The sequence below is a fragment of the Parasteatoda tepidariorum genome, chromosome 7, assembly GCF_982258835.1.
Source record: "Parasteatoda tepidariorum strain Cologne lab strain chromosome 7, Ptep-v5.0, whole genome shotgun sequence".
Classification (NCBI taxonomy): domain Eukaryota; kingdom Metazoa; phylum Arthropoda; class Arachnida; order Araneae; family Theridiidae; genus Parasteatoda; species Parasteatoda tepidariorum.
The window spans coordinates 38235819-38255392 of NC_141761.1; the positions used below are offsets into that span (position 1 = coordinate 38235819).

General features: G+C 30.1%; 1 protein-coding gene across 1 annotated transcript in view; it reads right to left on the bottom strand.

Annotated features, from left to right (window-relative positions):
• The window catches only part of LOC107448188 (putative polypeptide N-acetylgalactosaminyltransferase 9), a 69024-nt gene that overhangs the window by 43898 nt on the left and 5552 nt on the right, over positions 1–19574 (bottom strand). Inside the window, exon 2 of the mRNA XM_087167684.1 lies at positions 15947–16447. Coding sequence (XP_087023810.1) covers positions 15947–16410 — 464 coding nt within the window. The 5' untranslated portion in view covers positions 16411–16447. The remainder of the gene's footprint in view (positions 1–15946; positions 16448–19574) is intronic.

A 19574-nucleotide genomic window follows, 5' to 3' on the forward strand; every position in this document is an offset into this window, starting at 1 on the left:
ACATATATATATATATATATATGTATATATATATATAAGAAGAGAGTCGAATGATAACGCATAACCAATCACAGAAGACTTCTGGTTAATAACGCGCAAAACAGCCAATCAAAATTGAGAAGTGTGTGAAGAGATAATAATTTTTATTAATTCTATCTGCAGAAATGTTACAACTAAACTTACCAACTAAATCTTGTTGCGATTTTTATTTTGTATTGTGTGAAATATTTTGAGCAGAGTTTACTTTAAAATACTTAAATCTTTAATTAAAAAAGGATCGCCGTGAATATTTTAGGCGATAACAACAGCGACATAGGGCTGAACATAATTCAGCAGCACAAAATTACCGGGAAAATAATCGTAGTGCTATCAATACGCGACAGCGGAATGCGTGGCGAAGAAACGTTGAAGAGTCAAGACGTTAAAATGAAAACGAATATTATGGAAAAGAAATTGATAAAAAATGTATTTATGGAGGTTTTAATTTTATCATTGTTTTTCTTACTTTTAATTTTCTTTTACTTACTTCCAAAAAATCGTTCAGCCAATTAACAGCATTCTTAATGCATATAAGTGGAAATCATTGGTACACAAAATGATGTGAAAAGAAAAGTCAATGAAAAATGTACATAGCTATGTTTTGTCTCATATATATGTATTTATATATATATATATATATATATATATATATATATATATATATATATATATATATATATATATATATATATATATGTGTATATATATATATATACATATATATGTAATAACAGGGCTCCAACCCTGTTATCAGTGTTGTATTTAGCTTGAAATAATTGCAGTCATAAGCCATCAGACGTTCTAAACAGATTTATTTAAATATAGGCTGGTATTGCTAACAGTTTACGTCCACACTCCCTATGGGAGGGGAATGGACAAGACTTCTGACAATTCCTGAACAGCTTATCAGGATCAAATCATGATGAAAAGGACACGCAAAACTATGCGTTCTTACGTTTTATACCAACATAGATTTGAAGTAAAAAGGCACCTTCGTACATTCCTTGTATCCTTACGCATTAAGGAAAATCATTTCTGCTTCCTTATATGGAATTGAAAAGGGAACGATTCTAAAAATAACTCTTCCTTTGAAATATAAATCTATTTATATTTCAATGGTATGTTTTCAGCCTTGAATTCCCAAAATAGAATCTCTCTACGCTAATTCTTTAACAAAGACATTTTATGAAAACGAAGGAGATTTAATTCTTTTATTAATACAAAAGTATTTACTTTTTTTATTACATCCCCCCCCCAAAAAAAAATTTTTGGTGAGCCAAAATAAAAAAAATTAGAATACTATAAATTTAAAATTTTTAGGTTGGTACGACTGTTCCTTTTTCCTTACTACAAACAACATCTTTTCAATTATGAGAAGAAAAAATATTATTTACAATGACAAAAATATGAAAAACATGATTATGCAATTTATCTATTTAGTAACAAAACAGAAAGAAAAATGAAACATGTTTATAAACTATTCTACTAAAATTTTCAAAAAAAATTTTTTCACACAAAAACATACAAAATATTTATGCAAAACGAACTGGACAACAATTGTCATTTATTCAGAATTTAAGATTCTGTGTGGTTAATAGGGGTTATTTACTTTATGAAAATCTGTATTCCCCGTTAAAATGGAGGAAAACAGAATTTCATGAAGCACAGGGAAAAATGAGAGATCCAGATTGGACAATATAAAAATGGTTTATAAAAATTTTTCTCACCTTATTCAGAAAAAAATGGTTCAACTTACTATCGCCCTCACATCAAAATGATGTAGAGGTAAACATCTCCACACGTGATTCGGATCTCTCAAAAATATAGGGTTTGCTTCTTCCTTTGAAGAAAGTAAATAAAATTTCTTTTCCTTTGGACTCTATTCATGATTTAATTTCAACATTTGTGGGTTGTGATATTTCCTAAGCTTTGAAATATGTACTATTTCAAAATTTTGTTTACTCAACATATTCTTTTTATTTATTTTGTAATTAGTTTCTGAAATTTTTTGAAGAATTTTACACGGTCCACTAAAAGGAGGTGACAACTTCCTCGTATTAGGATAAGTAAATTCTTCAAACATAACTAATTCATCAGTTTTAAAATCTATATCTAAAAATCTAGGATCATAATAGATTTTATTTCTTTCATGATATTCTTTAGTTCTTCGAATTGCTATTTTTTTAGCTTCCTCAACAGGTGGATAGATTTCTTCCTTTAAGGGATTTTCATAGGGGAGTCTACCATGCATGAAATATGCAGGTGGAAATTTTGTAACAGAATGTGGAGTTAAGTTATAAGTATTAACTATATCTTTTAACAAAGTAGGCCAGGGAGTTTTAGTAGGTTTTTCATTGATTTTACATTTTAAACTCGTAATTATTGTTTGACCAAGGCGTTCTACCTTGCCATTAGACTGCGGATGATGTGCAGTTGTCAATAATTGTTGAATTTTATTATGCTTCAAAAATTTTTTAAAATGAGAAGAAGTAAAGGCAGCGTTTCTATCACTCAACAAGGATTTAGGAATTTGATTTTGAAAAATTTGATGTAAAAAATTTGCATAGGTTTCTGAGCTAATGGATTTTGATGCAAAAGCCCAAATGTATCTTGTGAGGTGGTCAATAATTAAAGTTAAATATTTTTTTGTTGAATTATAGTAATTCAATCCACCAACACTATCTATTGCTAGCAAGTCAAATGACTGATTAACAGGGGGTAAGGATTGTAATAATCCAAATCTTTTTTGTCGCCGTTTTTTATTTAATTGGCACGTATGACAATGTTTACAAAATTTTGTTATATCTGAAGTTATGTTATTCCAATAATAAACAGGGGTTATTAAGTTAATCATTTTCTGAACTCCTGGATGATTAAATTTATCATGAGCACTTTGCAGAAGTTTTAATCTTAACGAAAATGGAACAACTATTTTAGTAAAATTTTTCTTACGTACACACAATACATTATTGATATCAACAAATTTACCTTGTAAGTTATCTTTCCTTTGAGCTTCAACAATTTCATCCAATTTTAACAAATGTGAAACATGATTATTATTGTTACAATAAATTTTGACAAGTGAATGCGTTGCATCTCTCGAAAGCCAATCTGCTTCAAAATTAGTAGAACCTTTTGTGTATTTAATATCATATTCATACATTCTTAACAATAATGACCATCTAAATAATCTACCTTTTAAATTTTTAACAGTTTTTAGCCAAACTAAAGCAGCATGGTCAGTATGTATGGTGAATTTTCGGCCAAAAAGATAATGATGGAATTTATTTAAAGAATCTACAATAGCAAGACATTTAAGTTCTGTAATTGCATAGTTTTTTTCATAGTCCCTTAAGGAACGAGAATGAAAAGCGCTACAGGATGCAATACACCACATTCATCTGTCTGTTTTAACACAGCACCAATTGCAACTAACGATGCATCAACAAAAAGATGACATTCATGATTAGGATTAAAAATTTTCAAAATTGGTTTACAAATAATATCATTTTTTAAAAGTTCAAAAGATTGTTGACATTTTTCTGACCACACCCATTTTACATCTTTCTTTAACAAGTTATTCAAAGGATGTCGAATACTTGCATAACTATCAATAAATTTATTGTAAACATTTATTGATCCGAGAAATCTTTGCAATGATTTTACATTTTTAAGGGGCAATAATTTTTTAATAACCTCAATATTATGGTTATCGGGTGACACAATTCCATTGCTTATTTCATATCCTAAAAATTCTATTTTTTTTTTTCAAAAATGAACATTTTGAAAGTTTTAATTTTAAGTTTTCTTGTTTACAAATATCAAAAATCTTTTTAAGATGGGTTTAATGTTCATCATAAGAATTAGAAAATATAATGATATCATCAAAGTAGTTTGTAGCAAATTTAATTTTATGTTTATTTAAAATTCAACGAATTGTACGTTGAAAGATGCTTGGCGCATTCTTCCAGCCAAAAGGTAATCTTAATTATTCAAATAGACCATTGTGAGTAGCGGATGCTAATTTCTCAGTGTCATCAGGATGAATACGAACATGATGATATCCCTGTGATAAATCTATTTTAGAATAATAACAACTATTAGATAATTTTTCAATTAAAGACTGTATTAAAGGTTGAGGTTCAGAATCTGTTTTTGTAATTTGATTTAATTTTCTAAAGTCAACACATAAACGACTCTTTTTATTTTCATCTTTTTTAAAGACTAAAGTTACAGGAGCAGCATAAGGGGATGAACTTTCTTTTATAATGTTATTTTTTAACAATTCTTCTGTTTGTAAATCAATTTCCTGTTGTTGTTTTGGGGATGTTTTGTAAGGCCTTAGAGATATAGGTAAATCTGATGTTAACCTGACTCTCTGCGGTTCGATTCTGATTTCTCCCACATCGTGTTTATATTTTGCAAAAATATCATCATAACCTTTTAAAATTTCTTTTAAGTCCACATTTTCTATTTTGTTTTCATTTTTTATTTTTTCGTCGATATTGACCTGATAATGTGCGCACTCATTACCTAGTTCTATCTTCGAATGATTTGAAATTTTTGGACATTTCTTCTTTTTCCTATTTTTCCTTTTCTTTTTATTTTTGTTACCCTTTACATTATTTTTTTCGATGTTTACTTTTACTGAAACATCATTAACTTTTATTTTTTCATCATTTTTAACCTTAACATTTTGTGAATTTTGCTGTCTAATGTGCAAAGATAAGTTGTCATTGTTAGAATTAGCAGAGGTGATCAATCTCTTACCAAATTGAGTAACAACTGGCCCGACACAGTCAATAGACAAACAAAAATCATTGCAAGTCTGCAACCCTAATAAAGCATATGGTAAATCAGTATCAATTATAAAAAACTTAGCTCAGTTAACAATTTCGCCTATCTTAAGGGGAAACTCACAAATTTCGTTAAGTGTTAATTGTCCTTTCGTTTGAGTAACATTTAATTTTTCACATTTTTTAATAGGAATATTTAATTTTAACACCAAATCCTTTGGTATTATATTCAATGTTGACCCGGTATTAACATTCAATAAAATCTCTTTGTTTATATTTTTATTTTGTTTCGGACGTCCCTTTAGGTATTTATTTTCCACTTGATATCCAGTTTCAACTTTATATCCATTTTCAACTTTATATCCGGATATTATTAATTGCTATTGATTATTTGTCATATTTTGAACGTTCATTTCAACAACATTGCTAGGGTTGTTTACACACGAGGAGCCCATGTGAAATTGATTCAAAAGTCCTTTCTTCGAACAGTATTTACACTGATTTATTGGGATCTCCTGTGTTGTATGATGTATTTTGGGTTTTGTCACATTCGGGGTTACACTTTTGTTTTTAGGACAATCCGGGGCTTTATGTCCTGGTGCATTACATTTATAGCACTTCATGACATATTTTGGGTTTTCCATTTTATTCATAAATGGTCCCTTATTGTTTTGAAATTTGAATATATATATATATATATATATATATATATATATATATATATATATATATATATATATATATATATATATATATATATATATATATATATATATATATATATATATATATATATATATATATATATATATATATGTAATAACAGGGCTCCAACCCTGTTATCAGTGTTGTATTTAGCTGGAAATAATTGCAGTCATAAGCCATCCGACGTTCTAGACAGATTTATTTAAATATAGGCTGGTATTGCTAACAGTTTACGTCCACACTCCCTATGGGAGGGGAATGGACAAGACTTCTGACAATTCCTGAACAGCTTATCTGGATCAAATCATGATGAAAAGGACACGCAAAACTATGCGTTCTTACGTTTTATACGAACATAGATTTGAAGTAAAAAGGCACCTTCGTACATTCCTTGTATCCTTACGCATTAAGGAAAATCATTTCTGCTTCCTTATATGGAATTGAAAAAGGGAACGATTCTAAAAATAACTCTTCCTTTGAAATATAAATCTATTTATATTTCAATGGTATGTTTTCAGCCTTGAATTCCCAAAATAGAATCTCTCTACGCTTATTCTTTAACAAAGACATTTTATGAAAACGAAAGAGATTTAATTCTTTTATTAATACAAAAGTATTTACTTTTTGTATTACACACACACACATATATATATATATATATATATATATATATATATATATATATATATATATATATATATATATATATATATATATATATATATATATATATATATATATATATATATATATATATATATATATAAAGTAAAAAAATTAGAAATATAAATTCAAGAAAAATAAAAAATAAAGCACAAAATGTTACATATAAAGAGAGTAGCGAACTCAAATGTCTTTCCAGTAGTCGGCGTCTTGTAAAATTAACTTAAAATATTATCGTAACATATTTTCCAAATAATAAAATATGAAATAAAAGCATAGATAGAGGATAGTAGTAGATATGTATTTTATGGCGCTTTCTTACTGTATTACAAAACCGTATTTGATTTGTCAATTACCTTGCATTATACCGAAACTGGATGTGCGCAAGGTATCAGATTATACTTGATAATTCAAAGTATATAATTAATAAAAGGTGGAATTTTAATCATAAGACTTCAAATGTGATGAATTTTAGATAAATTATTAATATGTACAGAAAAAGATTTTTATGGAAAATAATTCTTTATTTAATGCTAGAAGATTTTTAGTCATGGTTTTTCCCGAATTGCGCATTCTAAAAATATAAATTTAGTTAACAAAGAGATTATAGATCAATTAATTAATAATTAGAACATACACTTAACTCAAGGATTTAATATAAAATTTGATTACACTAGTTTGATATCCATCGCTTTTCATAAAATTTTGGAGGAGATTGTCTATTTATTATTTGGATAAATAAACATTACTATAAATTCTTTAAATTCCATTTATTCATTTGATGAAAATTAAAATTTCATTAAATTTTTTTAGGAGCATTAGAATTCCATGTAATTTGTTAATTTATATAAAAATTTAAAATCCTTTTATCTTATATCGCAAACGTCAACAATGCAGATATTTTCTTCTTTTATAATACTTAAATCGATAAAATTATTATTATCATCCTGATTACGAAGCAAGATTAATTTCTTAAAGTATATATTATTTAACAAAATCGAGCAATTTTTAAAAATAACGATAATTAAATCCTTAATTAAACTGAAAACAAATTGTTCCATAATATAATGTGAAAATATGTAAGCTAAAAGTAACGATAAATTTGATACTTGTGGTATTCCATCTATTTCAGGAAAAATATGTGTGACATTAGGTCACAGCCTAATTTTCTAAATATCCTGTTCTTTTTAATCAATAATACTAATTCTTTTGACTTAATTTATAATTTTGTAATACATTTTTTTATTTCATCATCTTTCTTTAGCCCCTTAAGCGGTAGCGCAATTTGGACATTCTCCCCCTAAAATTCCCCACCAGCTCCTTGTAGAGCCCCTTTCTTTCTAGAACATTCCACCCTTTTTTGTTTCTGAGAATTCGCACTGGTTGTCGGCATCTTTCATCTCCGCGTGTATGTTGTGTTTCTCAACCGTAACTTTTAACGTATAATCAATTTTTCGTCTCAACTCGTGATTTTTAGATAATTTAACTTTAACTTGCACAACATGTACTACAACTTCAACTTTTAAATTTTGGTCTCTTATAAAAAGAGCGCGCGAAAAATGAGCATCGCATTCGAAATTCTTCATCTCCCCAACGTCACGCTGCGCCCTGGCAGTACGTTTTTCCCCCTTCCTCCTTTTTTGAGGAAGAGAACATTTTTTTAGGATGGCGTCACGTCTACCGCCATGTTGGTTTTTCCTGCTGTGCTTTTTCATTTTCTCGGATTAATGTCTACTAAGTAATGTCTACGAAGTAATTCTGATGGTGAAAGCTCCTGCTTTTATTATGATATTGATGGGACGCCTTAGCTATCCAAAACACCACCATGGATGGACTTCTTCACCGTCATTTCTAGCTTTATGCTCGGGATATCTCCTGCTTTTTTAACCAAAGAATCCGAAATTCTGGGAAATGCTCCAACCGATTTGTTTGTGCGGAAAGACCGGTGTTTCCAGTAAACTACGAAAATGATCCATCACCAACCAACAGTCGTCTAAATCTCATCTAAAAATTTGCTGTGCACTGAATCTCCTGACCTTCACCCACTACTCCACCATTGGACACTATTTTTACTGTCTCTCAACATGGCTCCACCTAATAAAAAGAACTATTGGATTTTTATAAAGTGACTATCTTTCTTTGAGTGATTTATTCATATAGATTTTCTAGAAGATAACTCAAGGTAAATACTTGTTTTTTTTCCTGTTTCTCTTTTAGATATGGGTTATTCGGACACTATGCGTAATTGTATTAATTGTCTTTTTATGATTCGGCCATATTTCTTCCAAGTTCAGTTGTTTTTTTATAGGCTACTTTTTCATTTTTTATACCCAACCGTAACAGGGCAATATGTTTTCCATTGAAAAGATAATTACATAAAAAAAGCAAATATTAATTAGAATTTCCCAATTATCACAATTAAGTATATTTTTAGAATCATAGTAATGAGTTAAAAGAACATCTTTTAGTTTGGAGCATCTTTTAGTTGTTGAAGTGATCTTAAAAATCGAAAGTCGCAACAGAATTAATTTTACTTTATTCAATATATTCTAAAAATAGGTTCATTATTAGTGAAAATCCTAGAAAAAACGGTTATTGTTATTGTAATTATATTGTTAACAATTTTGTTTAAGTAGAGTAAATAGGGCTTTTTCTAGTTAGGGAAGTAGTAGATTCACTAATCATTGTTCTAAATTTAATCGGAATTTTGTGAAATTTTAAACTGATGCTTAAGTATTGAAATTTCATATCATTAATTTTAATTTTTAACCTTCTTATAGAGAGCTAAAAATTTTTAAATAATAATATTATTATTTAAATTACCAAACTTAAAATTTGTACTATTTTTAACTCCTTATTCAAAAGTTCAAAAAAAAATTCTGAAGACTGCTTAGTTATTGTTAGCTTTGTCTATGGGGTAATTACAAAATTCCTTTAAAGTTACTTAATTTTTCGATCAAATTTAGAAAAAAAATTGAATTGTTACTGCTATTTAATTTTTCTACATTATTAAAAATTAAGCTTTCAATATAAAAATAAAACGCCTATTTAAATTATGTTAATATACCTAAAGGTAAAGAGAATCTATTTGATATCTTTAAACAAAAATTATTGAGATCATTAAGAAAGTATTTTCGAAATTTAATAATTGATTTATGGAAAATGGATCCAAATTTTGTACCTTTTATCATTAAGTGTCTTAGTTCTAAGTTTTCTATTACATTTAAATTACCAGTATTATTAATATGTTTATCAAGAAGTTCAAAATGTTTCTCTTCTTCACAATGACATTCATAATTGTATATACTAAATTTCCCTAAATTTTTGTTAATATTTATCAAATTAAAAATAGTTCTATCAAGAGTTTCATTATATTTGTAGTTTTTAATAAAGCTAAAATCTTAATGGAAACAAATTCTTAAAATTCTATCAAGAGTTTAATTATATTTGTAGTTTTTAATTATGTTAAAATCTTAATGGAAACAAATTCTTAAAATTGTATCAAATATAATCAAATATATTATGAAATATAGCTTTATTTCGATAAGGTTACATTTCATACCATATTTGATTATATTTGATACAATTTAAAGATTTTGTTTCCATTCCAAAAGCAGGGTTGTGAAATCTAATAACAAAATATTAATAGCGTAAATTTTTCTTTCTAATTGTTGAAATTTTATTCATTATGGCTTTCACAAGATCGAAACAAAGAATTTTGTAAATTAGAAAAAGAAAAGTTGTAAGTAAGATCTTTCAAACTAATAGATATCATTATCTTTATGGAAGATATTATTATTTTAATAGATATTATTATCTTTATCTTTATAGCGTAGTTACCACTGCAATTATTCAATTCCAATTCACTAAACAGCGCTCCATACTCAGAAGACGATTTGACATCGCGTCTCTGTCTTTCTCATCACTCATGGATACAGACAATCACAGACTACAATCATTTCTGCAATTCCTAAAAGCTACTCACCTTCTGAAAACTTCATCCTATATCTCACTTTATAATAAGCGAGCTATAAGCGAAATACTGCAAAGAACTAAAAAAGTTCCCGTCAGTCATCATCATCCAATTCACTAGTATATAAGACATGATAGAGGACGCCATAACTCAGGAGAAAATTTTCTTCGCAAATTCTTTTTCTCCTTTATTAATAATTTAATATTTAAGGGAAGAAGAAAAAGTAAGTTCAGACAAACCACGAGTAAGTTATGAAGTGTCAATTGCCGAAAAAAATGCAAAATTTTAAAATGCGAACAAATTCTTGGAAGAGAACTCCGTTGCGTAATCCTAAGTTATCATCTCATAATTTATTTTCATTTGTATATTTAGACATTTTCTTTTCAGTATTTGAAACTTCGTTGCCTTCTCTAGGTTTGTCTGAGCTTGCTTTTTCTACATTTTAAATTAATAATGCAGGAGAAAGAAATTTTTTGAGGAAAATGTTCTTCAGCGGTATAGCGTCCTTTTAACTGGAAGTACCTTTAAATACATGATGGTTAAAATTATCGGTATCCTAGCCACTCAGGAGAAAACAAAATTTTTCATTGGTTAATTATTATAATGTTTATCAATATTTTTATGCCTATTAGAAATAAAATTTACTTCTAAATTTGTCACTATTATGATAGTTTTTATTACATCCTGATTCCCGCTTATCCAATCTGTACGCTTATCTTTGTATGCTGGAAAGTTTAGATGGCAAAACTCTTTCGTGAATAAGCATGTCATATTTCTTCATTTATCTCTCTTTTCTTCTTTTTGTCTCTTTATATATATATATATATATATATATATATATATATATATATATATATATATATATATATATATATATATATATATATATATATATATATATATATATATATATATATATATATATATATATATATATATATATTCAGAGAGAGAGAGAGAGAAAACATGGAAAGTAATATAATAAAGAGTAATGAAAAAAGAAGAAATAACTTTTAAAAAATAAAATATTTTTTAAAAAAAATTTTTTTTTAATTATTGAAATGACGGTAAACAGATTAATGGAAAGATATAATTCTGTTATCAGCTTACACAATTATTTCCACGAAAAGGAGTGATTTCTAATAACTGTATTAATACAGCCAAAGCAAAATATGTCAATACAATAGTGCGAGGAACACCCGACAAAATTTTTCACGAAAGTAGAACATATAGAGTAAAAAATATACGAAATAAAACATGGCAAAAAATAAAAAATAAAATGCACGAAAAATTGAGAATAAAATACAAAATGTAAGCTATAAAGCGAGTAGCGAATTCAAATGATCTTACAGGTTCCGGACTCCCTTAAAAATGATTTAAAATATTTTTGTTTGCCAAATTAAAAAATATTAAAATAGAAGCGCAAATGGAGGAATCTTTTTTATGGAGCATTCTTACTAAAGAAAGTTTGATTTGTTTGTTGCACTGCAGTAAGAACGCACCATAAGGAGATTGCTCTATTTACTCTTCTAACTTCTATTTAAGCTTGTTGTTGTAGTTCATTTACGTCGTACTAGAGCTGCTCAATGAGCTATTGGTGATGATCTGGGAAGCATCCCTGAGGATGATCCGAAGAAATGCCATCACAATTTTGATCCTCTGCAGAGGGGATGGTACCCGCGCTTCGGTAGCCCGAAGACCTGCAAGCGAATTCGAGCACTTTACCGTAGAACAGTTTAACGAGGACTAATACCGCACACCCTCGGTCCCTACGCAGACTGATCCAAGTGGTCACCCATCCGTACACTGACCGCAGCCAGTGATGCTTGACTTCGATGATCTGCTGGGAATAGTGTCTTAACGATCTGTCCACTGCGGGACTTTTTTCTTCTATTTTCTTTAAGCTTCTATTTTCACATTTTATAATCTGGCAACCTATTACAAAAATATTTTAAATCATTTTTGAAAGATTACGAAACATGTAAGTTCACTTAATTCGCTAATTGCTTTATAGATTACATTTTGTATTTTATTCTGTATTTTTCTTGCATTTTATTTACTATTTTTGTTCATTGATAGAAATAAAAAGTACAAGCTATGTACTAAAAAGTTTATTTCGTGAAACAAATAAAATTAATTCCGTAAATATAAATATATAATAATAACAATGAAATGTAATAATAATAAAATATAATAATAAATAAGATTAAGATATTAGTTTGCTTCAGAGAACGGTAAAAAATAGCCATGCTATTATTGGCGCCAATGACGTTTAATGAATTTTAGTAATTGCTGATGTTAAGTAAAAAGTAAGCTATGTAACTAAAAGTAGTTAGAAAATGGTACTAATTCGTTGAAGAAAAGCTTAAAGTCGCTAAACTATTTTTGACACTAATGATGCGAAATTAATTTTGGATGTAAGCCTTACTGGTAATGTAATTTTGTGCTTTTTTATCAGTATATATGGATTAGTATATATGGATCAGAATATATAGATACCATAGATACTAATATAAGTACACTTAGTACATTTGGTACCAACAACAACAGCGCCAACACTGTACAGTTTTAGTATAGATACTATGGAAAGACTGCCTCTCGAAAGGGATAAGTAGAGGAGAAAATAATAAGCAGAGATGAAAAGTTTCCTGTCATAAGTTGGCAACAAACTCTCTATCATCATCAGCATCATATCAAATGATACTAAATACAGATGATATTTATTTAGAAATGATGGACATCTATTTTTTTGCTTAATCTAATAAACTAACAAAGTAAATCCAACAGGGAGGACAAACTATATTTATAAATTAAAAGAAATGTATTTTTTTAGCTTTATTGATTATGAAATATTTAGATCTTGTTTGCATGATGATTTAGTAGCATTTTTTACACACTGATTTATTAATTTTTTTGTCCCCTTGCGAACAACATATATTCAGCTAATCTTACAGAAGCGAATGAAAACCACTTTCTCCACAGTCGAGAAAAAATGTCAAATAGTGGCGTTTAGTTGCGTCGATAGAGAATAACATTTTATTGATTAATATTTGTTTTATTAAATTATCACTGATTAACAAATCATTTATTAGAGATCTTTGAAAAAAAATATTATATTTAGTTAACAACTAAGTTCTCACCATTTTGTTTTTCAGTTCTCTTGCCGTTTGAGTCAAATTTTTCTGCCAAACTTACACTGGTGGACAAAATTAAGAGATGGAAGACATTTTCCCGAATATCTCAAAAAATACTGAATATAAATAAATGAAATTTGGTATGGATATAGCTTATACCATCATAATAAAGTATGCAAAACAAAAATGAAAGTGCCATTCACTGGCAAGACCTATTCCCAATAAATCCAATGTAGTCTGAACTTAAGGATAAAAGATGACATTAAAAGTGAGGCTTGCCTCTAGTATAGTGTATGGTCACCCATGACAGACAGACAACATGCACAACGAGTATGCATGCTGTTAATAAGGGATTTAAGGAGGACTTGTGGAAGACCCTCCCATTCTTCCACCAGAGCAATTTTTAACTCCAGAATGGTTCTGGGGGAAGGTTGGCGCATCACAATAGCTCTCCCAAGAGCATCCCAAGCATGTTCAGTAGGATTCAGGTCAGAGGATTTGGCTGGCCAATCCATTCGTTGATTATTCTCGCTTTCCAGATACTCATCAACCATGAGAGTCCTATGTGGTCACGCATTCTCGTCCATAAAAATGAATTCAGGGCCAACAGCGCCTTTGAAAAGACGCACATATGGCTCCAGGACCTACTGACTGTACCTCTGGGCATTCACGGAACCATTGTCAAGCACATGGAGAGGTGAGCGGGTATCTTGCATGTGCGAATGAATGTGCGAAAATTCTTTCCATCTCTTAATTTTGTTCACCAGTGTTGTTTACTTACTCTTCATCGAACTCAACAGTACGATAAGAACGATAAGTCTTTGAAGACAAAATTTCATTTTTAATTTTTAAAATAGGCATAAGCATCACCAGTGTTTTTATTTCAGCTATTGCACCCCCTTCCAACAAAGCACAAACAAATGTCACTAGCAGTTTTTGCGGACTTAGTACCACTATTTAAAAGCAAAAAAGTAGGAAGTACAGGAAATACTCATTTTTATCAACTTGACATTTCATATCAATGATCTGAAAATCAATACAAATTAACTTGAAAAAAAAAACTAAAACATACATTTTATTAAAGCAAAACATTCTTTTCCTAAACATTATGCCAAAATCCATGAATGGCACCAGAATTTTAAAATTAAGGATAAAGAAAACAATGAGAACTTTGCTGCTAACTCAATACATTTATAAACTGCTGTTTGTAGAAAATGCAACACCATGAAAGAATCATCAGAATCAAATGAAATTTAATGCAGAAACGACTTGTACTGATACAAATAAATGATGAAATTTTCAAAACAAAAGAAACAAATTAAGCGTCCGAAATCAGTATTTGGTGCAGCCACCACGCGCTGCAATAAGTGCTGCTATACGACGTGGCATGGAGTCAAACAGATGTTGAATATCTGCTTGAGGAAGAGAATTCCATATCGCTTGTATGCGCAACCAAAGTTCGTCTTTGGAAACTACAGGACGCGGATCACGAGTGAGACGCCGACCAACCATATCCCACACGTGCTCAATAGGCGACATATCCGGCGAATAAGCAGGCCAAGGAAGAAGTTGCATGCGTTGTGCTGAACAGAAGTCTCTAACAGTCCGCGCAACATGTGGGCGTGCATTATCCTGCTGAAAGATAGCTCCAGGGATGCCTTGAAGGAAAGGAACGACTTCGGGCTGTAGCACTTCACGGACGTATCTGTTGCTATTGAGATTACCCTCAATTCGTATCAAATTGGATCGTCCATGATACGAAATCGCACCCCAGACCATAACTCCGGGTGTTCGACCACTATGTCGTTCAATAATACACTCAGGAAGGCAGCGTTGACCGGCATAACGTCTAACACGAACACGGCCATCATGGGTCCACAAATTGAAGCGTGATTCATCTGAAAAGACAACTTGGTGCCAATCAGCTCGCCAGTCTCTGTGCTCAAGAGCCCACTGCCGACGCAGCCGTCGATGATCCGCCGTGAGGGGAATCCTGTATAATGGCACCCTTGCACGCAATCCACGGCGCAGCAGACGACGACGAATTGACGAAGCCGACAATTGTACACCTGTAGCAGTAGACCAATGTGCTGCCAGCTGCCTGGAGGAAGCTGTGCGATCATTCACCGCCATGCGGAGCAGGTGTCGATCATCGCGCTCTGACGTCACCTTCTGTCATCCAGTGCCTGTTTTTCGAGTTGTTCGGTGCTCGTCGGTCCACTGCTTCCAAACTCGCATCACTGTGGAACTGTTCCGCTGCATACGAGCTGCTATTGCGCGATAGGAAAATCCTCCTTCTCGAAGGCCGATTATCCTCCCTCGTTCAAACTCCGTAAGTTGCTTGAATTTCTTATTCTTCCGTCGTGGAGGCATACTCAGGTCTCACTAAACGTTTGCCACTAACAAATAATCATAGACTATTTTCAACGTCCCGCTACAGCACTTTATTTATACGCTTTCGGCATCAATTCAGAGGGCGCTGCGCGCGCCACGCACGCGCGATGGCTCTGAAACTTTATTAATTTGCATAATATCCTATAATTGACATTTGCTGCGAATTTCATTTGATTCTGATGATTCCTTCATGGTGTTGCATTTTCTACAAACAGCAGTTTAATATGCAAAAGAAAACTTACCCTTTTGGTCTAGCATCCGGTAACTGACGATGTAGAGACACTCTATCGCTTACGAATTCATTAAAAGCATGCCTTCTCCATCCAGATGCAATTACGTATTCCTCTACTTCTGATACGTCATTTAGAATAACAGGTTTCCCATATTCACCAGGTTTATCATAATCCTTTAATAGTGATAGATTCAGGCGCATTTCTTCAAAATGAGGCACATTTACATTTATGGGAACATGTTCATCAGTAAGTTTCCGATATTTTGTGCTGTATTTTTCATTCAGAGAAACTGCATTCAACTGAAGTAGATTTTGCTTGAAGCGTTCCTTAGCTTTTAGCTCACTTTGTCTATTTACATCGTGAACAAACGAGTGAGTCAAAAATATAACTATGAAGAAGAAGACAGTTGCGATGAAGATTAAAACTTTTATAATAAATGGTCGTCGTCTGGGTTGAAATATGGAGAGAGACATCAGCCGAGTTGACTCATATAACTCCCAGTGTGACAGTCTGAAAATGTAATTTGATTTATAACTTTTTATTATACCCATTTTATGATTAATTAACCATAAAAGCACCATTAAGAAATTTCATGGAGTTTAATTAAAAAAGCTCCGGTATCAAAGTCTGAGCATACTGCGCATGCCCTACAACTACTACAGAAATTCTGTAGCTTGAGAAAATAAATTTCCTAGCGGTAGTAAAAATAATACAATTAAGAGAATTATGTCCTACTTTATCAATAATTGTAACAATTAATAATTAATATATGAATAATTTAAGCAGATATATAAAGGGTCAAAAAGATAGATGTGAAAAAGTTTACTAAAAAAAAAAGTTGCGAGGAGTCCCTCCGCGCAGACGAAGTTAAACTTCGTAACCTGCGACGTTAATTGTAGAAGAATCAGCAGTCGTAGATGGATCACTAGTTCTATTCAGCGACTCTTTTTCCTGCTCCTCTCGCTACCGTGCTCTGTAATCACGATAATAGTGTGCATTTTTCCCTCGTGGACCTCTTGAACCAGTGGAAGTGCTTGTGGTAGCCTTATCGTCTCGCCATAGAAATGTATTTGTATTATTAATGTATGTGAATGCGAAAGTAATTTCAAAAGAGAAACAATCAATTGATATTCACAAAAGACGTACCTTGACATAACCTTAAATCCGTCGCATTCTCCGTGGGATTGTTTTCACTAATTTTTTACAATTGTTATCCTCTAAATTTGAAAATAAAAAATACTACCCTATTAAATTATACTAGGAGGCTTCGCCCCCTGCTCGCTGGTGCTCGTCAACCCCTTGTTGGAAGTCGCATAAGAAGTATAACTTCAAAAATTTTATTTGTTATAAAAGTTTCTGTTTTAGTTCACTACCACTGAGAAAAATATTTCGTTCAAGCCTCGACAATTGAAGGGTATGGTATTGCGATCCCTACACTCATACTAAATTTTTAAAAATGTACGCTAATTACGGATGTCCCAACAAGACGTCTGTATTATTTAGCATATGATGTGACGTCAAACATTTACGTCACTAATCTATTTTGTGCTAGCACTGAGCTCAAAAAACGTTACTGCCAACACCCTATATAAGTTGAGCTTTACATTTAAGAAAGTTTTTCGACCCAATACCAACTTTTAAATGAAAGCAAAACTTTCCACAATATTTGATAGAAATCAATTACATAAAGTTGAAATGATAAATTATTGTTTACAATAATAAAAAAGAAATTGTGAATAAATTCATATCTGAAATACTTCCTTTTCCTACTATTCGTTTTTGCTCAAAGCAAAAGTGAATTTTGAAAGGTTAAATTAAAACTTGAAATTGGTATACATCCATTTGTATTACTAAAAGTTGACGCGATTTTGACGTTATTTTCTAGCACTTGGATCGGTTATTTAAATATCAGTAAATATTTAAACGAAATACTTATCATTTGAAAAATCAATTGAAATAATGGTTATTCATGCCTAACTACATTAAATCATGGAATCGGAGTTTTCTGAGTACAATGTAACATAATTCTAATTATAAAACTATTACATTATAAGTACTCCTTTTCCTTCAAGATTTTTAAATTGAATTAGTTCGAAGAAGAAACATTTAACATAAATTATGAATGACAAGGCTTTGCTTAGGAGTCAGGACGCCAAAAGTTCCGGACAGATTAATAGTTTTATTAAAAGTTTTTCTTTACGTTTACTAAATCTTGGATATATCTTTGCTATTCCTTGGATATTTAATTCTTACGAGTTCTTATAATTTATGTTTCCAAATGTTGTCTAATTTCATTTCAGTTAATAATCCTTTATATCAGCAGTGTAATTTTCAAAATAGGAGCATAGAACTTTTTTTCCACTTTCAACTTTAATGTCATGGAAATAATTTGTACTAAAAATTTCAATTTTTACCGATTTGTGAGTGTGTGTGGAGGGTAATCCCTAAGAACGGCTTCGGAAAGCGTAAAAAAAAATAAAAAGCTAAGTTAGCATGTTTTAAGAATATTTATTAAAAAATCATTAATTTGAATTACACATTTTTTTTAATCATAGATTTATCTAAAAATATTATTCTTACAGTACTCCATTAACTAATATATTATACTTAAAGCTGTGATAATAAACCATTGATATCAAATCTCATTGATTATAAATGTTTTATTCGTAGAATCAAGACATAAATTAACAAATTAAAAACAAAATACTATCTCTTTTTTAAGAGCTTAATAATAAGATAAGAATCTGACTTCTGAATTCTATTTTTATTATTCATTTCATATAATTTTAGTATGTAAAAAAATTAGCAGTTTTACCATCAATAAATCCGTTTTAATTACACTCATTTAATTTTGATCCACATTTATTTCAGTGCAAGTAATTTTAAAACTTAATTAGATATCTACTTGAAAATAAAAAATAAAGACTTGTTCTGTCAAGAATAATTTATTATGGAAAATATTTCTGACGTAAATTAATATCCTTTTCTTTCGACAAGTCAATTCTCAGTCTTTGTGATTCCTTAATGTTTTTAAGTTCGATAATAAAAAAAAAATTTTGTTTGATTTTGATAATTGACTTTATTTATTCAGCAATTAGTTTGCAATAATTAAATAACAATATTAAAATTTGTATTGTTAGTGGTATTAAGAATTTTAATTGCAGTATTATTGAAAATAATACCAAGTATTATTTGCGCATTTTTTCTGAGTTTTGATCATTAAACGCGAATACAATTATATAAAAAATCTCATTGAAATAAAAAAATACAATGTTTAATATATACTTTGTTAAACAAAACATGATTTTTATTATATATATATATATATATATATATATATATATATATATATATATATATATATATATATATATATATATATATATATATATATAAAAGAACGCTAGACTTGAAATTTGCGACACCAATTTCCTTTTTTGAAAATGCAGCTGGGACGGAAATAATTTTTATTGTTAGACTTAGAGCATTCCTCTTTTATTGCCAATATACCGATTCGCCATGCAAGCGTATTATTTACTCTCTGCTTTAAAAGTGTAAGAATAAATGTACTATTATTTTCCAGCCATGCTTCTTTTTCCAGTTCAGAAACAAACAAACAAATATATATATATATATA